The sequence below is a fragment of the Dasypus novemcinctus genome, chromosome 10 (genome assembly GCF_030445035.2).
Source record: "Dasypus novemcinctus isolate mDasNov1 chromosome 10, mDasNov1.1.hap2, whole genome shotgun sequence".
Lineage (NCBI taxonomy): Eukaryota > Metazoa > Chordata > Mammalia > Cingulata > Dasypodidae > Dasypus > Dasypus novemcinctus.
Window position 1 is genome coordinate 65,924,179 of NC_080682.1, and position 25,557 is coordinate 65,949,735.

At 35.1% G+C, this 25,557-nt stretch overlaps 2 protein-coding genes across 8 annotated transcripts in view; one reads left to right on the top strand and one right to left on the bottom strand.

Annotated features, from left to right (window-relative positions):
* The window catches only part of SLC5A12 (solute carrier family 5 member 12), a 47,171-nt gene extending 37,969 nt beyond the window's left edge, over positions 1-9,202 (top strand). The window contains exons 12-15 of the mRNA XM_004454274.3: positions 1,898-2,064; positions 5,674-5,777; positions 6,626-6,753; positions 8,806-9,202. Coding sequence (XP_004454331.2) covers positions 1,898-2,064; positions 5,674-5,777; positions 6,626-6,753; positions 8,806-8,958 — 552 coding nt within the window. The 3' untranslated portion in view covers positions 8,959-9,202. The remainder of the gene's footprint in view (positions 1-1,897; positions 2,065-5,673; positions 5,778-6,625; positions 6,754-8,805) is intronic.
* A 7,319-nt stretch (positions 9,203-16,521) lies between these two features.
* The window catches only part of ANO3 (anoctamin 3), a 312,028-nt gene continuing 302,992 nt past the window's right edge, over positions 16,522-25,557 (bottom strand). For all 7 annotated transcript variants that reach the window (XM_058305623.1, XM_058305627.1, XM_058305625.1 and 4 more), the window contains 3 exons: positions 25,135-25,215; positions 24,878-24,983; positions 16,522-19,651 (listed from right to left, as the gene is read on the bottom strand). In XM_058305623.1, the coding sequence (XP_058161606.1) occupies positions 19,469-19,651; positions 24,878-24,983; positions 25,135-25,215 (370 nt within the window). In that variant the 3' untranslated portion in view covers positions 16,522-19,468. The remainder of the gene's footprint in view (positions 19,652-24,877; positions 24,984-25,134; positions 25,216-25,557) is intronic.

Genomic DNA, 25,557 nt, shown 5'->3' on the forward strand with positions numbered 1-25,557 from the left:
ATCAAGAACAAGTATTTATTTCGAAAAATAATAATATGTATTTTAAAATTAAAGTATATATATATTTTTCATTCTAACAAAAGGATAATTTTTAACTTATTGCCATCACAACCTACAAGTATTTTTTAAGTCTTTAGACTGCAGAAAACCCAACTCTACTCTTCTTTATACCTTTAGGGTAGTCAGTGAAGCCCAATCCATGGCATACCTGTTTGGGCCTTTGTGGCTGCCTGATCCTTATTGGCTTCTATTCCAGATAAGTCTTTGGCTAAGTTGAAAGAGGGGATGTGAAGGGAATATTTGGGCATTTGTAGAACTTCCCCTGCAGTTCTATTAGGAGAGATTTTGTCTTAAACAACTTTTCTGATATTGAAATTGACAAGGATAGTTTTATCTTTGAGGAGGCAATATGAGTGAAGGCAATTACCCAGCCACAGAAATACTATGAGCAAGCTACCTAACATCATATTGCAGTCTAAATATTAATTTGTTAGCTATACCAGTAAAAAATGATCATTTCTATTTCTTCAGGAAAAGCACCTTATTCTAGATAGAGGATAATAAATTTTATAAATTTGTTCCACCTTGCCTCTTGTCATTGGCTATCACTAACCTCAGTAGTCAATCGTAACTCTCCTTCCCACAGAATCTAGATGCAATCTCAGAATCCTTCATGTGACTCTTCAGGAAGCTACTATAAATTGATCATGTTGAAATCCATTTGCCCTTTACTAGTAGGTCAGGGTTTAGCAAACTACAGCCTTCTGACTAAACCTAGGCTGTCTCCAGTTTTTCCTATGGCCTACATGTTCAAAATGTTTTTACATTTTTTAAATGGTTGGAAAAAATTAAAAGAAGGATAATATTTCATGACACTTAACATTTATGTGAAATTTAAATTTCAGTGCCCACAAATCAAGTTTTGCTGAAATGTGGCCACTCTTATTTTTTCATGTATTACCCATGGGATGCTTTTGTGCTACATGGTAGAGTTGAGTCGTTGTGATAGAGACTATCAAAAACTAGAGGTCCACAAAACCTAAAATATTTATTTTTTGACTATTTATAGAAGACTTTTGCCAAGCCCTGGTCTAGACCAAGGCATAAGTATTCAAATTACATAGATGACTTTAGTTTCCCCAGAAAATAATGGACAAAGTATTCTGGTTCTGTTATTCAGGCATTTCTTTTGTGGGTAAATAGAGAAGCTCAGAAGCCAAAATGTTGTTTTCTTTTCACAGAGAAGATGCAGCTATCTAGCAGAGATCAGAAGAATTAAGATTTTATTTTCCAGTGACCTAGGTTTCTGTTAGACCATTCTGTCTCCTTTATAAGAGAAACCACTCAAGCCATTGGCTTTGGACTAACAGTTTATGAAGAAATATAACCTTTAAATGGCTGGGTTAGTAAATACACATATTTGTATTTGGTCTCCAACAAAAAACTCTCAAATTTGGGAGTTCAAAGGATTGTTCCAGAATCTTGAGAAGGGAGAAGGGAGAAGGGAGTAAGAATTTCTGTGTAATAAGTGTCAATGAAAAATGACACATTTTCTCCATTACCTGAAAATTTCCTGAACTTCTAAAACTCTCTGCCTGGGAATTGAGGTTCGAATGAAGAAATAACCTGAAAAGAGACCTGTTTTTCTTGTTAAGAAATCTAAATATAATGAGCACTATAATATTCTCCAGTGTCTTTATTCAAGAAATAAGTTACACATAAATAAATCTGCCTTGTCAAAGTTTGGAATAAGAGAATGAGTTGGTTGTTTTCATCACATGAGGCCAAGAATTTGGGATCAAGAGCCAGAATCTCTGAGGCATGGGGTTTCCCATCTCATTATTCCTTCCACAGCTTTGTTCAATCCCCTATTAATTTTTGTTTGTCCTTTTTCAAGGGTGCACTAGGAGGTCTTCTAACTGGAATTACCTTGTCATTTTGGGTTGCCATTGGCGGTTTCATTTACCCTGCACCAGACTCCAAGACATTGCCTTTGCCTTTGTCGACAGAGCAGTGTGTGTCATCAAACATTACAGGAACAGTGTCTCAAGTGCTCTCTAGCAGGTAGGCTCACCTTCAAGATGACCTTAAGTCCATGAGAAGGTTTAGTAGGTTAAAAGAAGGTGCAGTCTTCAGGGAAAAGTCTGACAAGACATATCTTGCACTCCTTTGAGGATCACTCTGGGCAATACCCAGCACTGAAGAGTTTCTGCTTTCTGTAGGTATCCATTCCTTTATATTCAGATGTACAAGGGTGAACCTGGCAAAAGAGTGAATTAGGAGTGGGAATGAAAAACAGAAAAAAGAGTGGAACATTTGAAAATGGAAGGATGGGTGTGAGGATCATAGTGTCCTTAAAAAGAGAAAAAGGATGTGGGTAGAATAGGTGTGTGAATAATGAGGAGAATGATCGTGGACGTAAGTAGGCGTGTTGCCATTAATTTACAGTTTCTAAATCAAACTTTTGGTGTAACTTTTCTGTGATCTAAAACTTCTTTAAAAATAAAGTTTATTATATGAAAAAAAGAGAAACCTTTAGAGGTTTTTGATCAGAAAAAAAATAAATGAATCTACAAATGTCTAATAAATGGATTTCTTTTCTATTTTGTAAAGTAATCCAAAATATCATAATACAGTAGATAATGTGGCATAGGGAGGAGACCATGTACTTTGAAATCAGAAATACCTGAGTTTGGATTTGGGTTTTTCCATTTATCAACTCTGTATCTTGGGACAAATTGGGAACTTGTCACTTCTTGAATTCTCAGAGTTCTTGACTAAAAAAATAAGGGTAATGTTATTTAGTTTACTGGATTTTTGAGGGGATTAAATGAGGTAGAATATATAAAGCTAGTAGTATGTACCTGATTCAAGCATATTCAATAAACATGACTTTCTCACAATGTAATTGTAGGAAGGGACAAATATAGGAAATTTAGGATTTTTGGTCTTGTATCCAGAGAAGAACTCCATTTTGGGAATGGCCTTTTCCTGATTTTCATCAATGTTTCCCTTTACTTGGCCCATTTCCTGCCTTCTAAAAATCACCAGGCAATTTTGTAAGTTATATTTACAAAAGTCCCTATAGGCTAGGCATATCCCTTCTTCTCCATTGCCTCTATACTTGAGGCCAGCCTCATCATCCCAATGTCCAGGAAAATGAAATTATCCTATTTGTCCTACTGGTTTCCTTCATTTTTATCTCTTCTGTTGTCTTTTCTCTCTCTCTTTTTATAAAAAATGTTACATTTTATGTTACATAAAAAATGTTACATAAATATAAGAGGTCCCCACAACCCCCCCACCCCCAACCCACTCCTCCCACATCAACAACCTTTTTCATCATTGTGGGACATTCATTGCATTTGGTGAATACATTTTGGGAACCACTGTACCACATGGATAATGGTTTACATTGTAGTTTACAGTCCACCCAGTGGGCCATGGCAGGACATACAATGTCCAGTATCTGTCCCTGCAGTACCACCCAGTCTTCTATTGTTTTTAAATCCATCCTTCACATGCTGCCAATGGATTTATTTTCCTGAAGCATCTTTTAGATCTTTTGCCTTCCATGCTGCAATAACGTCAATATGCCAGGTGCCTATAGAATAAAGGACAAACTCCTTCACCTGGAATTAAATATCTTCCAAGACCTGGAACTATGCTTTGGTTCCAAAGTTATTACTCGCCCTTTCCCTCTTTGTACTTCAGATTCTGTCAATTTTACAATTTTACCTTATGCATATCCCATTTTTTCCCAACTTCATGTTTTCACTCAAGCTACTATCTTAATAGCTATGCCTTTTGATCTCTAGTTCTTTCCTCCCAGAGTGTGCTCATTTTTCAAGAGCCAGAATAGAGCCTCCCCATTCCTCCACAAAATACTTTCTTTGCTCAGATTTCAGACTCTTAGGGTTCGAGCATATCTTCATACTTTTTCTAAACCAATTATCCTTCCATTCTTAAAACCTTTCAACAACATTCATATCTTGAAGTTCAACCTTAAAATCACCAGTGAGATGAGTCCACTGTACCCTATGGCAGCCTAGACGTTGTCTGTACTACCTTCTCCATTCTATTCGATTCTCTTCTGTTCTATTCTACTCTATCACACAATATTCTACTTTATTCTCTATCTCTATTTCTGATATCATGTAACATGTTTCACTCATTGCATGATGAAAAAAAATCTCATGAAAGAAAAAAATTCAAGTTTTTCCACTCCGTTTTTCCTCCCACCTGAGCTACACCAGCTCCCCAAAGGGTGGATCATTTTTATTCCCATCTCATAACCCATTTTTACAGGAAGAAAGGGGCTCTCACTATCAAAGGTGTTACACAGTCCTGAAATGGTGAATCTAAGCCCCGAGCAGAGACCAGGTATAACAGATGTAGCCAGCTTAGAAAAAGGAACCTTGAGCACAATGTTATTTGCATTTGCATATGGTGTCAAGCAAGAAGGGATGTTTCCAAATGTGGGAGATAACTATTTTAAAAATAAAAACAAAAATATCATGTCATTATGAGATTGCTGGCTTTGAGGAGAATGTAATCATCTGACTGTCACATTTTTTATCACCTGCTCATTGTAAAATGGACAGTTTTCCCTAAGCTGTAAAATTAAGCAAACTGACTTTGGGTCTTGTTTGCTGAGAACCAGCAGTGACGTCATAGGTTGCTGGTAATGTTGCAACAAAAGCACTCCACTGAGAAAGGAGATCAGCTCTTAACTACTCTCAGTTTAGATCTGTGTGTCTAGACTCCATTTTCATCACTTTCAGTGCAAACACATTAGAAACTATTCTGGGATTGAAGAATTCTCTCTGCCTCCCGTTCTAAAAGGAGGATCCAGGTCACTTTCTTTTTCTAATTTGTTAAACCCTGAACTCTAACTTTTTTGAAAACTTTTGGTAGTGAGCCTACTATGGGCTGCACAGGAAGATGAAATAGATAGAATACAACATAGATATCCTTGCTCTAGTATATGGGCATTCCATGACCTTGCTTCCATCAGCCTGAGTTTCACTTAGAGTCTTCCCCTCTTCAAATTTTATGACCTAACAATACCAACCATTTTCTAATTCCCAGATCCACCACTCTTCCCTCCAAGCCTATGCTCATTTTATTCTGTATGCTTGGAGTGCTAAAACTTGGCTCTGACTACTGTCTTTGCTTGTTAAACTAACTTTTTTTTTTCCTTTAATGAGGTCTTATCTAACACATGACTCTGGGTTTGATACTCTTTCCGAATGCTCCCATTATCCTTTGTTCTTATTCCTAGGAACCATCGCATCATTTTATGTTTTTATGTGAGTTTCTGAATGCAGACTTTGTGGTTAACTCATCCTTATATCTCCAATGTCTGCCACAATTCTTGGCACTAATCTGTAATTAGTAAATGTCTGCTGAATAAATAATACAAAATAAATGGAAGGCAAAGTCCTTATTGCAGTTCTTTATAACTCAGAGATAGATTTCATTGATTGGTATACATAGCACAACTAGTCTACAATAGATTCTTTACAAAAATAATCAAGTGGCAAAAAGTCAAGCTTTGGGGTTTGGAGAGGTGCCAGGCCCTAAAATGAACCCCCACGAGTCCTTTAAGTCACTGTGATTTATAACTTCAAAATTCATATAACTGGTGACTTGTGCTGTCGTCCTCCACAGACCTGCCATAGCTGACACGTGGTATTCGCTCTCCTACCTTTACTACAGTGCTGTAGGCTTCCTAGGATGCACTGCTGCTGGAATAATCATCAGCTTCCTAACAGGTTGGTTATATAGATTCCTCTCTTCAGGACCAAGGAAGAGATGGACACATTTCATGCATTAGTAAGCCAGGTGACTGTCTTATAATGTGATTTTGGATTCACTGCAAAAAATCCTGCTTCCCAGAGAGATATGCCTATTTTCTTCAAGTTGGCATGCAAAAGCATCTCCCTGATGATTGGTATATTCCAGATATATATTAACATATCTCTCATTTATTATGACAAAAATAAATTGCTTTGACACATGGCCTCAGAGATCTGAGTATGAAAAGTCCTTTGTAATATAATAACCAGTAAGAAAAGTTAAATATTAGGAGTGATTCTCTTGCCCTTCATCTATGTAAGAGACTGGAATTTTTGCATCACCAACAAGTCTTCATTATTATTGGTAAAATTCCACCAGGTAGGTGAGAGTTATTCTTTCTTTCATCATTTCTAACCATGTGGTTGTCCAGGATGTTGGGGTGGGAGGAAGAAAAAAGAAGATAAAGAAGCAATAAAAATAATCATTCAAATTTTATACATACTGACTCTGATGAACTCAGATACATCTGATTTGTCTGAAAATGGGAGACCTCCTTAAGAAAAAAAATTACATAATTCTTGTCTTTCCTTCTGTTGTCCTACAAAAGGAACTAGTAGGGTTTTCCATAAAAGATACTTAAAAATAGGTCCGTTGTCTTTATCTGTTTAGTTCTAAAACACCCTTTGAGAAGTTAACTAACTTCTATTAAGCATTCAGGTCTGGTTACTAAAAATGACCTACATCTCAAGTGACAATACTCAGATCCTTAAAGGAAGTACTTGGTGGTGTGAAACCACCTAATCCACCTGTCCTTTCTTTACAGGTAGCCAAAATGGCAAAGATATTCAACCACTGCTAATTAGACCAGTATGCAATTTATTTTGCTTTTGGTCTAAGAAATACAAAAAATTGTGCTGGTGTGGAGTTCAGCATGATAGTGATACAGAGCAGGTGAGCAACTGTTTCCACTTATGAAAAATCTTCAGTTTGCTCAGAGATTCCTCTTTTGCCCATTTAAATCAGTTGTAAGGGTGGGTGTGGGAAGATAAGGCAAGGAAAGAATTAGGTTTTAAGCACTGAGAAACGTTGAAAAGGTACATGTGCCTTTGGGCTGAATTGCTGGCATTGGAAACGATCAGTTTCCAAAGTTCTTGTCAACTCAGGTGAGGAGGAATTCTAGGAAATATATAGAAATGGAAAATTAGAAAGCAACACAAGAGAGTCATGGCCTGATATAATGGTTGAAAGCATGTGTTTCAGAGTCAGCCTTGGGGTTAATCCCAGTTTTATGTTTTACTTTTCTTGGGTAAATTATTAATCTCCTTCGAATTTAAACTTGTCTTATATGAGAACTGGGGGAATCACACAGAGCAACATGGAAACAAATGCCTCTAGTTTCAAAGGGTGCAGGTGTAAAGTAAGATTTATTGGGGGAATTTACAGGCAGGGAATCAGCAGGGTGCACATGATGAGTCAGCTTTCCTCATTTCACTAAGAAGGCTGGGCTAGAGCCATGGTCCAAATACTATTAAGGACTAGACAGCCAAAGACCACCCAGAAAGCCTGACAAAGTCAGATTTATTGACTCAGTGCGATGAGGGCGGGCACTCCAGAGGAACCAGGGAATGCTGTCCTCAACAAGAGGGAGGATGGACAGGTCTTTTGGGTTTGGAAGGTTTGGGTTCCTGCTGAAGGATTCTGAGAAGGTTCTAAGGGAAGTGGGAGGAAAAAGCTCAAAGCTTTCTGGGGCAGCGTTGATATGGAGCAATAATCAAAGAGAGGTTTGTTATGGCCTTTGGCAACTGCTGCAGGACAATGAGAGAAACAATATTTCCTTTTAATTGTGTAGTTGGCCTTACTTAAGTCTGTCCTATCCTGATTAAAGGTAGAGGTGTTTTTATTAAATTTTCTTTTGAATTAGAGTTTATTTTTACTCTTTCAGTCCAGATTCCTAATCTGGAGAGTGACTCCTAATCCACATCACATTACATATTTCTAATGTCAAATACTGTCTTCCCCAAGAAACAGCATATTAACACGACTATCAAAATTCTGAGTTGAACACTTATTGCAGTCAGAAAGAGCACCACCTTGCCAGGCTCAGAACGGGGAGGGCAGGCATCGATGTTGACAGGGTTCTGAGTGTTAAGGGGTTTAAGGCAGATCTTCAAATGCAGGGTTCCGATTGGGACGGGACAAAATTTTTGATATGGCAGTTTAAGATTGGAAAACACAGCAGGTGAGGGTCCTGAAGTCAGCCTGATAACTAAACAATGGCTTGACAGGTAAAGAATATTACCCCATTGAAAAATCTATTGTCCTGAGAAGGGACCCATTAACCCCATGAGCAATCGATTGTGCTGAGATGATTGGGCAGTTTACTGTTTGTATGAATAGATTTTGAGGACATTCTGGATGCAAAAAAATGAGGTTATTTACTGGTTTACAGATTTACCTCCCTGGGCAATAATTTTCTGGAACATTTAATAAATCCTGTTGATGCAGGCAGCTTCTGTTCTCAAGGCTGAGTTGAAAGTGGGAGGGAAACTAAGTTTGTCACAAATAGGGCTCCTTTGCAAAAGAATAACATTGACAGGCCTCCAAGGGGAATTTCCATAAAGGAACTCCTGATATTACCTAGTGGTCTTGCTGCTCAGAGGAGAGAGGAACTGTTGTCATCTGAAACACAGCTGTCTCTCTCCTTAGGAAGGAATAAAACTACCTAAGGATTGCTGTACTAAAGGACAGATCTATCAATTCCTTCAGACAGCATGAGGGAGATTGTAGATACTCAGTACATTGTTTCTGTTGTTGTTAGTCTTAGAAATAGAACCTACACAGACTGAGGCATTGAAATTATCATGTAGGACGTGCCCTTTGTCCAAGTTGGCCTGCTTTTGCGTTTCATCATTTTTTGAGGGGGACGCCCAAGCAAGATTCCCTCAGGTTGATTAGGAATATATTATGCCTTCTTCCTAATATGTATCTTACTACTTTGTTCAGGAAAACCTGCAGAATGGAAGTGCCTGGAAACAAGGAGCTGAATCTGGCTTACAGAATGAACTCAGGCGACACAGCCCGTCCCATGTCCCCGGTTATGATCCTAACGACAAAAGCTATACCAATATTGCTTTGGAGAAGATTACCCAATTTTAAGGCAACCCATGCACACATACACACCATCCACATGTTGAAGTAGACCTGTGTAATTGCCCCTAGTACAAGATAGAGAGCACTTCCAATGTCTATTTATACTTATTTATAACAAATAGAGTAAGATGACTGTTACCCAGGATCTTACTTTGAAGATCCCAACTTTCAGGTGAGGAAAAAAAAAAGACAGGCCTTAAGTGCCCTGACAGCTTCCTTCTGAAATAAATTAGGGTTGGTTTTCAACAAAGTACAAGGAATCAGAGTCTCTTTGTTTCAGGTCCCATTGAATTTCAGGTTTTTGTTTTGGTTTGGTTTGGTTTGGTTTTACCATCAAACACCTTGGGGGTAGAGGCAGAAAGGGGAAAGTGGAATATTCAAGATAAGTGTTTCTCTGCCACTGCTGATAAAGCAGGGAGTTCATTCAGCCCCCCTCAACCCTCCTGTCTCACATTTATGTAGTACACTTAAAGTTTGCCCCATCCTGCAGCTGTAATTAGAACATTAATATTAATCTCTGTCTGCCTCCACCTTTAAGCACTCTTCCAGTCATTCCTGCTACCACAGCTGCCCTGACCAAGCCTTAAAATTAATTCTGCTAAACACAGGAGGAGAGACTGGTATGCCTGGTGATTGGAAGCAGTTATAACTAAATGCTGTACTCCCTTTTGGCTGTTGGTGCAATATGTCTTTTTTTTATCATCTTACAAAGAAAAGTAGATTTCTGTGTTCATAAAGAAGCCTGGAGTCTTTCCCCAGAGCTGGGAATGGAGGAGAAGAATGCCCTTTAGGTGGCTGTTACGACAGCATTATGTAAAAGAACCTTGCAGGTAGCTTACCCACCCATAGGGTCTTTGGTGCAAAATACATTGTCCACAGGTCTAATAGTCTTCTCTGCTCACCCAGCTCCTACTTGCAAGCTCAACGCCCTCCATCAGGCTAAGATGACAGAAGTAATGATTTTAATAGTTGAATTCCAGAAAATACTTTTTAAATTTCTAGAGTAAGAGGGGATTACAAATCAAAAGGTGAGTTGACTAATGAAGGGGCAGAGAAAGTTTTTGGGAGAAGCATATGAAAACTTTAAAAGGTAAAAAAAATCAGTGCCACTAGGGCTAGATTAGCAGAAAAACCGTAGTTGCCAAGGTGTGATACAAACCAAAGTCGGGGAGTCAGTAAATTAAGATGTATTCACATGTTTATTTTGGTGGCCAAGAAAGAGTGAGAGGTCTGGAAACAATATATCAGCAAGAAAGGAGGAGTGGTTCAAACAGGCAAGGATAAGGAGTCCCAAGGACTTTGCTGTTTGTTACCTAGGAGGAAAAGCCTTAAAAGAAGTATGAGACAGGGAAAAAGTTATGTATCTACTATTTATTATTAGAGAGAGAAGAAAGAGAGGGAAAAAGTCAATAGAGAGATTAAAACAAAATGAAATAAGACTGCAGTTTCTAGCCTAATGCTTGTCTTCCCTTTCGACACTCTTGAATAGGGGAAAAGAGAAAAAGGAAAAGGGAGAATTGGACACCATTTGTAAAAGAGATGAGAAAAAATATTGGGAAAAAGAGGAAAGAAGAAAAAGTACATTTGGAGAAATATCTGAAAATGTGAATTCTTGAAAATAATTTTTGCGAGACAGTAAGGCTAATGAAGGTGTTGCTCTAAATATTTGCAAATTGAGTGCTGCAATTCTTTCCCCACATGATTTAGTAGTTAGAACATTTCTATGAATTAGAACTTTAAAAACCAAACAAACAAACATTTGGTGAATGTAGACATCTGGGCGAAACCTCTCATTGGGTTATTATAAGAGTTGTCTTCTTATTGATGGGGCAGGGAGGGTGCGGTATTGAGGATGAGATTGACATTATCAGTATGCATTAAAAATATTTGAATTAGAATAAATTTCAGGATTGTGAACATTTACCTGGAATTTCACAGAAACAAAATGTACCCTATGGTTTTACTTCATTTTACTCACAAATTCCCTCTGACAGCCTTAAGACTATTTTACTAGGTCCATACTTTCCCAGTTTTCTTAGGATTCTTTTTTTTTTTAATCCTTAATTCTCTTACTCTAGTACCAAAAGCATAAAATGTCTTACAAATGAGAGAGGCTATTATTATATTGTTATTGTTAAAATGATTTTTCCCCCTCTTGTGAATTGGAATATATACCATTATAAGGCAAAATTTCAAGAAGTCACTATAGAGTTCCCACCCACCCATTCTTCCAAACTGAAATAAACATGCAAAAATCCATGGCTTCAGGTAGAAAGCAAATGGGAACACATAGGAAAACCACTTTCACAGGGTATAGAAATCATATTTACTGTACAGCAAACCAGAAGGGAACTATGGAGTACACATTGAACAGATGCAGCCAGTTAGTCACAGCACTCCACTCCTAGCCTCATCCCACCTGGGAATGTCAGTTCAGGGTGAGTAAACCTAGGCAGTCGGTGCGGTAAAGACTGTCCAAAGCCAAGTTCAATCTGAACCATGGAAATGGATTAAACTTGTAACTGTTTTGCCACACTGACTGGGAATATTCTCAATAAAGAGTTATAAAAATGCATCCCTACAATGGTTTAAATCATGCCAAATTTCATGTGGGCTTCTGTTCCTTTGATACACAGTCACAGATATTGGCAAAAATGGAAGCAAATGACCTCAAAGACTCTTTCAGTCATTCCAAATCAGTTCACTTTGATGATTGACGTTGTCTTCGTCCATCACCATTTGGAGCAAGAAGTACTGCTTATTCATTAGAGTCAAATAACTTATAATGCAAGTTGTAATGGAAATTATCTCAGTAATCAAGGGCAAGGCTTTTTACCTTAGTTTATACACCAATTAGGAAGAGTAAAAATTGTGCCTACTTAAAAGCAGTGTTATGAGAATATAAAGAAATAAGTCATATAAAGGGCTTAGCAAAATAACTCTCACATAAAAGAAAAATTGTTAGTCTGCAGTATATGCATAAAATGGAGTCTTTAAATTAAAAATTTTTGTTTCTTCAGAATTTTCAAGACACTGAATGACTAGGTGTTTGAGAATTAGAAATAACAGAATGAACATGAGGTATAAATTGAAAAATTCATGCCAGACATTTCCAAAGTGTATTTTTTAATGCAAAAGTTTAAATAAATTATGATGTACCAGATGGTAATTTTTCTAAAGGTTAAAGACATTCTTGAAGAAAAGAGAAAGCTTCTGTTGTAAAAACAGACAAGTTTATTACTGAAAAAATGCAATATTTGAGTTTGTGATTAATTATTACATTGGTACATGTAAACCTTGAAAAGTCAACAGCATCTCAACCCCAAATTTGTGACTCAGTGTGGGGTTATAAGCAACTGTGATTTTCTAAACAACAACAGAAGGGTGTAAATTTTCCTTTTGCTTAATTCAAATAACATTTGTTTAATATGAGTTAATATTTTCAGTTTTATGGATTTGTACCACTTCATTCTAAAGTGAAAAATAAACCATACACCATGGACTTTCAAATAGTATTTCAAAGTCAATATAATTGAAATATTTTTATGATATAATAATTTTAATCAAATTTTAATTATAATTACAAAGATTAGATTGGTAAATAGAAAAAATAGAAGCATCTCTAACTGTTCTCTTAAGAATCAATTGCTTAAAATATTACAAATTTCATATACTTGGGTGTGGGTTTGTTTGAGGGTATGGGTATGTATGTGTATTTAGAAATCTAATTTAATACTCAATCTCAATATTATAAAGTAGTCAGATTTACTGGAGATTAAGAACTTTGAAGTATATTCTATTTTTCAAACAACTAAAATTTAATTGATTTATCAATGATACATATTAAAATTATACAAAATCCTAGGTCAACTGTAACTTATAATTGACAATATATCACCTGATGAGATATTTTTATTGTAACTCTTAAAAAGAAGTAATTCGATTAATTTCTTCCCTATCCCAGCTCCTGAGCATGTGTTGTGCAGCATATCAATCTATTACCCCTATATATCACAGGCCTGCTTTTCCAGAATTGTACCTTTGGTGCTTGAAATATTAGCCATTTTCAGAAGACAAAGGGTTACATTTATAAATATTTGGCTTCTTAATCACACATGGTTTTTACTTGGGAAGTCAGTGTATCTCTCATTAGACTCTCATCACAAACTAAAAATATAGTGTTACCCTATGGAAGTAAATGTTAGTTGATAATGATATTTCCATATATCAATAAGAAATTTAACATGATGCTTTGGCATTTCAAAAATTTTATAGGTAGTTTTCATCTTAAAGACCTGGAATAAGTCTAAATTAAAATTGTTTATATGATTAATTAATTTAAGGAAAAATTCCTGAAGAATGAGTATAAATATGTATTTTAATGATTTCTTTAAAAAATAAGTTCCAAATGAAGTAATTTCAAATCTTCAATGAAACTATTCTCTACGGAGTTAGAAGTGGGATACAAAATAGTCCTCAACTCTAAAATCACTTAGATAAACCTAGTAGATTAAGGCAGGTCTACCAAGTGACCAAGATAACATATGCCAAAACAATATTTGCTGTAGTGTTTTGGATAATGACTAATATTTGGTCTACACAGGTTTTGGGAAACACACACATACATACGTGCAGAAGTAGACACCAAGAGGTTCTTATGGCTTAATAGAATAGATTACTATAAATTAATCAATATTTAATGTTGATATTTTTTGTGGACTTGAACCTATTTGTCCTCCAGTATTTCCAGAAGCAACAATTCATGTATTTTTTAAAATGTAAAGGCAAGAACATGTATACAGGTGTTCAGGACATCCAGTTCCCACCTATAGAATTTTCTTCAACATGTTTAAAAGTCTGAGAATAGTTTCTTTTAGGGCACTGGTTTAATGCCCTCCTGTGAGTGCCATTTAAGAAAATAAATGTGCATTCCCTAAATTGCTTATTTGTAATAGTGTCTTATAGTCAGGCTGAATTTGTAGAAAACTGGGCAATCAAGCAGTTACTGACTGATTTACAATATATACTATAAGAGCTTATATACCTTTATTAGTTTATAATCATCGCTTTCAAGAATGCTGAATCAATGATACCTTCTTTAAAAATGATTCAGTCTAACTCAACAGAGTAATGATTCCTTAATGGGCTTTAACATTTGCTATGAGAGTTGGGTGAAAGTTGTAATGATTAATAATACAATAAACAACATATTTTTAAGATTGCAGAGGAACTGTACAGAGTAAAGAGAAAAAAATCAATATTTACGAACAGGCTAATATATGGCTGCAACATCATTTCTCCTTTTGAGAAAGAAAAGGGTTTGAGAAATCCTCTGTCTTACCCAAATTCCTTCTTCAATTACAGAACTCTAATAGCTCTTTCCTACTTGAAATGGACACACATTTCTAGGAAGATAAAAATGCAACTATTTTAGGTGTACTTTCACCTTCAACACTGAAAATGGGGGAATTTAGTTTCTGGTCAGGGTTGTTACAGAAATCTAAGTGAGAAAGCACAGCAAGATTCATAAATCTTAACATAGATAAGGAAAAGAAAAGGGAAAAAAAAACCTCACTTCATTTCTTCTATGTCAGAAATAAGGAAGTGTGTGGGCATGGCAGACACTGAAGTAGAATCTGCAAAACAGATATTTTGGCCTGGGTGGAAAAATCCCTAAGTCACCCAAATCTACAAAATTCTGCATCCACAAGTTTTCTTCCATCAGATTTTTGCATACCATTCAATCCACTTCTCACTTAGAGAAAGGCATCAAAAGTACACTGGGTAACAATCAGTGAGGAAATTCTGCTCCTACTCTTTGTTAGAGAGAATATTCAATTTGGCCTAAAGAGTTTATCTGTCTTGAATGACATTGACAAAAGTTAGTTAGGGTACTGAGGCAGATTGCTACCTGCAGCTTGAATACCACATGGGGCCAGTCACCCACAAGACAACTATTTTTGTGGGGATGTCTATAGATCCCATTAAGTTTTGCTTTTCAACTAATAATCTGGGAAGTTTTGCTTTGCAAAAAACAAAGACAGCAGAGATAATACATTTTTCACAGAGAAAATGAGAACTAAGATGGAAATAAGTATTCTGAGGAAGTCAATGCAGGTCTATTTTATAAAATTCCATTCTCTTCCTTTTTAGGGAATGATGTAAAGCAGCATGCACACAGCCTATTGTCTAGAATAATTAAGACTCCCAGGTCTGGCTAGCTGAATATGGAACAGGAAGTTTTCTCTAGGGAGAATTGTGCAGAAGCACACATTGGTAAAGTCACAAAGCAGGAAGTTTGCATTTATAGACATTTTCTCCCCAAGGGTGCACATTTGATGGAATGAGAAATAGGATCTGATCCTAAATGTGAGTGTGTTGTTGACCACACAGTGCTTTCATTTTACTTTCCTGAAAAAATGCCTGAATGTGGGCATAGGTAGGATGCAGTGGTCATGACATTTCTAGTCTCTAGAAAGAAAACCATCAAGTGTGGTTATGGGTGTGGTTTTTCAGATGGCGTTCAATTGGAAGGAACTTGTTACTGCTATGAATAAATGAATCCTAGTAGGATGATCAGTGATTCGAGGTGAAGCCTGATCAATCTTCCCTTTGGAAAATGTAATGTTGACATATTTCATTTGAATAGAAACATTTGTGGGTTATTTTTTGCCTTTCCTCCAGAAGCTGTGTTTTTCCAGCCTTTCTTAAAAGGTTCTACTTAAAAGTACTAGGAATGAGATTAGGGACTAACTAATCTGAGTAAAACCTAGAGTTATATCCATGATATATTATAATCCTGTGTTCTGAGGGAAAATGGAGGGCAAATATCTAATGGTCATAATGGGATTGAGTTGAGCACTTACACAGAGAGTAAGTGCACACTGGTTCTTACACAAAAAAGCATGCCCAGGGATTCATGTGCATGCACACACATACACACATACATACACACATTCATATCCTGGACTTATGTCTAGCAGCCTCCAAATGACACACTAATTCATTTCAGCCACACCCAATTAGGAACTTTTAAGGCAACATGGATTCTCAACTTTCACTCCTCAAATCAATAAAAAATGGGCAATTTGATAGCCTTGTGTTGAAAGTTGACTATGGTGACCCTACATGTCCTCCTTGCTTGGTGTGCACTAACTATATCTGTGCTAAAATTCCTGTTTCAAAGCGATTCTGATGGTGACTGACAGACCCAGAATAATGTGAAAAAAAGGCAAGTACCTCTGTGGAATAGAAGCATATTATCCTCACATGAACTCTTCAAGCTTCCTCTCCCATCTGTTTCTAGCACAAAACATTATTAGGAACAATGTGATACCCCATCTGTACTTTAATGTGCAAAGGCATTAGAGATCAACAATAATCCTATTAGAAGAGAGTAAAAAAAAATCTCTTTTAAGAGTTGATTGAGGGCCTGAAAAAATAAGAAACTATTGACTTGTAGAGCTAAAGAATGAGAACGTCCACTCCACCCCCAACACATTCTACAACATACTTCCAACCAAATAAAAAATAAGCAGGATTAAAATTAACATGCAAGTTATATGAAAATTACCATATCAAATGATATTTTATTGTGTGAAAAAGGTTCATTTCCATTCCATTGTACAATAGATTGTGGTAAGAGTCACTAAGACATTTTGGAAGAATATGCAGCATTCAAAAGTTATGTTTCATCATGCAGTCAATCTCTCAGCAGCAGCATTTTATCTAAAAGTGCATGCACAGACTTAGACAATTACAAACTATTTCAGCTACAATCTAGAGTAATTTCCCACACACTGCATTGCAAAAGCTTTTCAGATTTGAACAACTTGTCAAATTGCAGACTGCATGCACATACATTATGGTTATTTGCTTGAAAAGACCACACTTTAGAATATGAAAATATATAAGCAGCCTTCATGTAATACAGAATTCCTGAGAAGAGTGTGTGCTATAAATCTTTGAGAAATCGTTTGTATTCATATGAAAAATCATGATATAAAACATTTCTCTCAACTAAAGTAGAGTGATCTAAAACTTACATGCCATGAGGGGCTGCCAATATTTTACTGCCAACAGTTTTAAAAACATTACTATATTCTACTGCACTCTTTCACAAGATGAAAATTTCAGTTAATTTTTCATTATTTCTCTATTTTCCACATCTGTCTCAAAAATAACAGAGAAAAATTTTTCTAAATCAAGGTTTTATAAATGTTTCATTAAAAATATCTTTCTCTTGTCATATTTTTATCTCAGGTAGGCAATCAATGTGATTGTAAACCCTGATGGGAATGATGTAAAAATAATTCAGAAAGAGAAGAATTCTCAAGGACATGACTCATTATTCTTTGCTACTCAGTAGACAAATTTCTTAGTCTTGTGTCCCTAATTTGGAAAAGACTTAAATGTCATATTAATTATGTCTTCAATAGGCATAGAGAGTATTTATACCCAGACAAGTATATATATTTAACTAATAGAAAAAGGACTTGCAGATGCTATGAAAATGGAAGCATTGAAAACTCCTTTGTAGAGTTAGTGGAATGAGTTGTATAAATAAGCAGAATAAGGACATCTCTGAAATCTGAATGGAAATGTCACAAGTGGCAAGGGCACGTGAGGAAAATTTGGAGTCTGGGGTCCTTCAGCTTACTCAGAATCAGAAGGCAAGTAAGAAATGGAATACTTTTGACAAAAACCAACCAACCAACCAACACAAAGCTATAATCTTTCAGCTTTTCCCTGGAGGGAAAGAAAGAAAAATTCACAAAACAATTTCAATGCTGGAACTATAAAAATATTTTTCTAGTACAAGAAATACTAACAGATATACAAAGTAGCTTTATTTCCATTGTGTTTAATTTGGTCTTTATATATTTTGCAAATCACTGTGCTTTGCTTACTTGGACAAAATAAGCATTGGCCATATATGTATGTGTGTGTGATCCTGTGTCTGTGTATCTCCCATCCCCATTCTTATTCATCCAAGGCAGGAAAACGAAATAGTTTTACAAGGACATGTGCCTTGATTTCTACCATATCTTCACCAACTTCAGCACTTCCTTCTTCCCATCCTGTCCCCATAGCTTATGGCTTCACCTGACTTGCTTTAGTTGAGTGCGCCACTAGTCCCTGTTCATTGGTCTATGAACAGTCAAACTCACAGATACAGAGTTGACATTGAAATAAGAACTTAAAACAGAACAGATTTTGTTAATTTTCTGTACCCACAACAAATAAAAATGATGTCTTTCATGATTGAGTTGACTTTGTTTCTAGAGAGTTTTCAAAAATGAATCAAATCAATCTCTCCAAGAAATAACAGGACACTGTCTTCAATGATGAAGAAGAAAGTAAAACCCTAAAACGTGCATTTCTTTACAAATAATATGAATTTGTATTCATGCATTGTTTTCATTAGCTCATGAGCAAGAGTGTACATAGTTGGAAAAGCATAAGTGTTGCAAAGCATCTGGCTTCTCTTCCCCTGAATAAACAAGCCACAACAGCATACTGTATAGCTACTCTGAGAGCTACATAAATTGTAGCTTGCATTACATACCATTCAAGGTACATGAGTATAAGAAAACCAACATATTTACAAAATTTCAAGTTAAGGTTCTATGAGCACTGTTGTAATAAATCAGAGAGGGAAAAGTTAAGCATACAATAAAAGAGCATGCCATACTAAAGTATGGGTTAGTTGTGTTTTAAATGGCATGAGAAGAGTCACTCAAATTTTATAAATATGTGAATTTATTGATATTTAGTTTTAAAATGTGTAGTTCAACTGGCTCTGCCAGTGATAAAAGTGGTTTGGACATAGCCAATGCAGTAGAATCTTAGTTCAATGAAGAGTAATTTTTTTTGGATCTTAGATTTTTGGTTTGAATACTAAAGGTAATGTATAACTCTTCAACTGCATAGTTGATAAAAAGCAGCATAAATTCCTTTGTGGCACAGATCCAAAATCTCAGCATGAGTCAAGGACAACTCCTACAAGCCTATAAGCTGAAGGGACATGGAGTTCTGGCAGCAAAGGCAATAAATGATTTAAATAATTTCTTGTAAGCACCTCAACTCAACTGAAGACTTGGAAGTCAGATTAGTATGGGAGTGAAGACCATGTGATGCTTTAAGTCATGCCTAGGTGGTGAACATTTACATGGAAATCTGTCTCTAGAACCTCACTATCACCCTTCCTATTACACTGCAGTTGATGGAAGGTGGAGGTCTCCAAACTCAAGACTCCTTGGGGCCGCTTCTGAGAATTACATCTTGGCTTCCTGCAATGTCAATCTCACCATATTTTCCAGGTTATGAGTCATCTTTTTCTTCCCTAGAAAGGTGAATATTCCAAGTCCCAGAAATGACTGTGATGCATTTCCAAGTAACATATTATAAATATGGTTCGCCAGGTATGCCTTCTTCTTAGATCATGCCCAGAATTTGAAGTTGCTGTCATTCCTTCACACTAATGGTGCCACCTCTACTGGGGAACAAGTATTAACTAAGGCCATTCATAGTGAGCAGGTTGACCGCTTTTTCTCCGTTGTTGTTGCAAATGTTCTAATTCAGCCTCATACATCATTTCCTGGACTAAGTACTTCTCCCGTCTTATTCGGTCGTTTATGTCCTTTGGTATGTCTGGAATCAGGAAGGCGATGAATGACTTGATTGCGAAAACAAGGTGCTGCAAATTTAAGAGAGGAAAATAGAGTTTTCAAATTATTTAGGGTGCTAACTATAAAATGGAACAATCGTGAACAATGTTGCATTTTCCTTAAAATCAAGTATCCGAACTTAGTACCTAGAATATTAATATTTTCAAATATTATTTTAGGGATATTACTGTTGTGTTCTAGCACATAAGTATGAGAAGAAAACAAGGAATTGTTTCTCTTTTTGTAGTCATATGTTGAAATTACTTCATAAGCACTGAATGAATCTTAAATTCATGTCTATAAAATCCCTATATATTATGCAATGCTATTAATATGCACTGATTTATACAGGTGAACAAGATCATGTCCAGGGAAATGTCATGTTCAGTAGCTCATAATACACTCAGTAAAAACAGGTAGAATACAGTTTGCCTGGGATGCTGGAATTAGACTTAATCTCTAGCACATGAATTTTTAAATTTTCTATTCTATTAAGTTCATACAGTAGTATAAGTACTTTAAAATATTTCATATTTATTACATAACTTTTCTACAATAAAACGTATTGCTTGGATTAAAAATTTAAGTGACGAAAAGTATGGTGTAAACAAAAACAGGAACAAAACTCAAAAGGCAATAAAAGTACAGGTGCTGAATGAGGCTACCTGTGACACTCATTAACTGTGTAACCTTAGGCAAAGCACATATCCTCTCTGTACCTTAGTTTGCTCATTTCTATACTGGTAACAAAAAGAATGTCTCTTAAAGGTTAGTATGAGGGTTAAATGAATAAATATATGTGAAGGGCTTATAGAGTGCTTCACTCAATGTTAACACTCCTTAAATTTTACCTCCTATTAATATAAATACATCATTTTTCTTTTACCACATAGAAGGGTAGAAGTTCCAATTTCTCAGAAAGGAAAAAAATCTTTTTCTGATAGGTTTAGAATGATCTGTGGAACACATTTACCTAATAAACTTTTAGAAGACTATAGTCTAAGTGGAAAGGAAAAAGTCAAGACATTTTTAAGTTATCCTGGAAACTGATTACAAAGCAGGTCATATGTTTCCATATAAAAGCCAATAATCAGGAGTTGCTTTCCTGACCACATATTAGATACATAATGATTAACACAAATGACCAGCTACATATCTCAAGAATATGAAACAAAAATTAAATACTTTTTATTATAATTTAAATTAATAAAGAAGAGTATGCTACAATTCCTATAACATTAAAAATAACATGAATAGATTCATACACAGAGGTTGATATGCAAGGATGGTTCAATATTAAAAAGAAAATGTATCAAGTAAGTGCTCCACATTAGTGGAATACCATATAATTTCAAAAGCTGCATAAAAACATTCATAAAGTCTAATATTTATTTATTGAGAAACTCTTAGATAGCCAGTAATAGAAGAAAACTTTCTTAAACTAAGTTCATTTACAAAAAATCTACAGCAAATATCATATTTAAAGAAAAAAATTCAAAGCATTTCCATTATAATTGGAAATAAGACATGGTTGCTCAGAATGCTGCTTTTCAACATCATACTAAAATTTCTAGCAACACAGTAAAGCAAGCAAAAGAAATGGTGTATAAAGCTTGGAAGAGGCAAGGCTGTCATTATTTGCAAATGGTGTTATCAATTGCACAGATAATCCAGGATTTAACATACAAAATATTAGAACCAGTAAGAGACTTGAACAAGGAATGAGAAAATCTTAGGAAGATCAGCAGCATTCCAGTACAATAGCCAAAAATCAAGCAAATTATAAAATGGAAAACAATATACTATTCATCATTGCAATGAAAATATCTTGAAGTTTACAGGAATTAAGTTTAAAAAGAATGAACAAGCTACTTAAAATTTTTTTAAAAAGCTATAAAATATAACAATGCTTTGAATAATTTCCACAATCACTGATGAAACAGCACAAATTTTGTAAATAAGTCTAATTTTCTTCTATGAGTTTTACAAACAGAATTCTAACTAAAATCACTACATGATACTTGGGGGAACTAGAAACATGGATTCTGTAATTTATATGAATGATTATTACCTACATGGAGCTAAGGCAGTTTTGAAAAATAAGAACAAACAGGGTGGAATGGGGTTCATTTTACCAGTTATTAGGATATATTACAAAGCCCATACATTTAAATAGTGTAATATTGACCCAGGAATAGACAAATGGACCAATGAATTAGTGGTGAGTGATGTAACTACAAGTATAGAGCAACTTGGAATATTATAGAAGTGGAATTACACGTCTTCAGAGAAATAGTAAATTATTTAGTAGGTAGTAGTATCAAAATTCTTGTACTATATGGAGAAGAAGAGAAAAATAATTTTCCCTCAGACTATATAAAAAAACCAGCTCCACATATCTTAAAAGCATGTGAAAGTTAAAATAAAATTAATATTAATGAATGCATGAGAATATTTTTTTGATCTTCAGATGAGGAAAATTTCTTAAATAAGACACAAAAATAAGCATAAACCATAAAGGAAAGCCAGCTGAGTACACCAAAAATAAACATTATATATATATATATATATATATATATAAAATAAATATATATATTTATTAATAGATTATGGACAGGGAAATATATTTGCCAAATTTATAACTGGCATAGGAATAATATGTAAAATATATAAGTAATTACTGATATTTTTTAACTGGAAATTTGACTAAAAATGAACCAAGGCTATAAATTTGTAAAAAAATGGAAACCAAAATGACTTTTCAGTATTGAAAGTGGTGGTCAAAGTCATTAGTAAGCAGATTAATACAAAGCAAATTAAAACAAACTATCGCCTTACTCTTATACAAATGTAAACTATTAGAAAGTCAGAGAATATGAAGGACTGGTAGAAATGTAAGGGAATGGAAAACCCCATCCTCTGCTGTTGGGAGTGTAAATAGCTGCAGTCATTTTGGAAAACAATCTGTCAGTATTTTGTGAAATTGAGTGTGCATAAACTCATACTTTGGCACTTGGGCATATACCCTTAAACATGTTCACAAGGCAAAATGTTCAAGATTGTTAGAGAGATTTAGTTGAAGTTTAAAGAACTGTTGCAGATCTAATTACCCATCCATAGGGGAACATTTGCATTCATAAAACATTACACAGTAGTCAGAAGAAATGCCCTGTACATGAAGAGGTCCCATGGGTAGATGTCTTTCTAGATTCAGAAAAGTGAAATGGGGAAGTGAGAAGATGGGCTCTATTATATGAAACCACTGAAGTAAATTTGAGAAATGTACATTAAAAAAATAAAAACAACACTACACATTTTTCATAAACAAACATATATGCAAATGAACACAAGGAAAAGTCACACTGAAAAAAAAAACATTTTTGGTGCTTTTGGAGGTGGTAGGGAATGGAATTAGGAGTAGAAGAAGAAAAAATAAAAGAGAACCACATGGATGCATAATGGTAGCTTGCTCCAAATTGAGACTTTGACTAAGACTGGTCACTTGAGTTCCAAAAGAAGATGAAGAAGACAAAATAAGTATATATATTTAAAAACACTAAAAAATACTTTCCTGCATCATAAATATGCCTTAAACTCTTATGCTACCTGTAATAAAGTAGAAAATATAATTTCATCAGGAGACTTTTTGAAAGTTAATAGAGACATTAAGCAATAGAATTTCAGACCTGGATGAGACCTTAGACGTAAGCATTTTATTTTATAGAAGAACAGCTCATTATAAAATTTGAAGTACTTTTCAAAGACCAGCTGGGAGGCATAGGTAGGTGCTTTTAAAAAGACTTCTTCCCAAACTGTTAGCTATGGTTATTTTTTTTCCTCTGTAATTTTGGCTTTGCAAACAGATGCATTTAAAGTCTTCTGATAAACATTAGCAATGCCTCAGAGATTATCCCTTATCCATTGATATAAGTATTGATTGATATAAGTATCAAGCTACTTATATACAAACAAAGCAATAATACTGTAGCTTTCCTCAAATTTCTTCACAGGACTACAATCTAATATTATTGCATGACTGATGATCAAAATCTATGGAATTTTTACACAAAAGGACAAATAGTGCATGGTCTCACTATATGAACTAGATAGCAAGAATAAATGGATGGAGTTAAACCTAGAATATAAGTTATTAGGAAATAAAAGGAGGGTTGAGAAGGACTATTGAAGTTTAATGTATGTAGAAATTTTAATTGACTGTTCAAGTGTGGAAATGGACAGAGTGGATGGTAACACATTATAGGGAGTAGAACTAACACAGCTGGTTTATGAATGGGATTGTGGCTAGAAAAGGTATTTTAGGGATGTAAATGTCAATTGAAAGAAAGTTAGAGAATAAATAACTTTCCTGAGGTGGATAAGAATTGTAGTTAATAGTGCAAATGCAAGAATGTCCTGTGAACTAGAATGGATGTATATCACTATTTCAGGTGGTAGCAATGTGGAGAAGCATAGGAAAAATACAATTAATGTAACCTATGGACTATAGTTAACAGCAATATTGTAATATTCTTGCATAAACGCCAAAGATGTACTGTGTTAGTAAAAGGGGGATATGGAAAAAATATGGCAAATATACATTATAGACCATAGTTAGTGATAATAATCTGATAATATTATCGCATAATCTGTAACAAATATTCCACAACAGTGTGGTGTGTTGGTGAACGGGTATTGCATGGAAATTTAACCCATGCACATGATTGTTTTGTAAGTTAACAACATCTGTAATAAAAATATATTTAAATGTATATATATATATATAAATCTAGGCAATTTTTAAATAAAAATGTTCTCAGGCAACTTTTCTTGAACCAATTATAAAAATACAAATGTGATTATATGTAATTAGAGTTGATTGTTCAGAAAATAAATTTCTCCATCATGATGAATACATATGTATTCTTTTCATCAGATGATGAAAAACAAGTAACCCATCCTTTACTTTTTAAACTTGGCTACTAGGAGGTTCAAAACTAAGTTTTCAGTTCAAACATGTGGTAGCTTTCTTTATCCAAGGTTTCTGTTACAAATAGCAATAAAGCATCTTATATTATTCAGCTCTTGCTTTTTTTGTATTTGTTATAATAGTTTCCATTAGGACACTTACTAGGCCACTTACTGGGGATGTACTTAAGTCCTTTTTTGCAGGTGAGTAGGAAGTAACTTGCAAGAGACAACTGACAATCAGATGGAAAAACATTCACCTAGAGTAATTTTCTCAGTCTTTGACTAACCTCAAATACGATGATGAAGGCCAGTCGGGCAGCGAGGATATGCCAGTACTGTAAGGTGAACTCATAGGGTTTGGAACTCCAAGGAGGGTTTCTGTAGTCTCGGTACCTGAAATTCAAAAATCCAAAAAGTGTGAAGAGCAGGGGACAAAGGATGGAGGCCCAAAACTTCCGAAGTGACAGTACAAATAGGTTCATTAACATGGGAGGAGATGGAATGTTTAAAGCAAGCAGGAAAGACAACTATAATGTAGAAGTACCTGCAATAACCAGATTTTCCTATGTGGAGTGCGTTCATGTCAAAGAAGGATAGGCTATTGTTGACATATCCCTTTAAGCAACTGGGAGAAAAAAAAAGTATCATGTAATTCAGATTCCTAAAGTCCTAGTCCAATTCTTTCATTTCAAATGACAGGATTTTACAAATGTCATTATTCCTTCTATTGTAACTACAAACTCCTAGCAACTAAGCTTTCTTATTCCATTCCCTCAATCCTATTCAATCTCGACCTAAATGTAATAGACCCCTATCCCACCATTTCTCACAATAGCTCCCATATTGTCCTTTGATTTGATGTACATTTATTAAGGAGTTACTAAACTTTGTATGCATTAAATTCTTTAATGTATGCATTAAAATCCTTTAAATATATGCTTTATAAGTCCACATGCACATGACACTA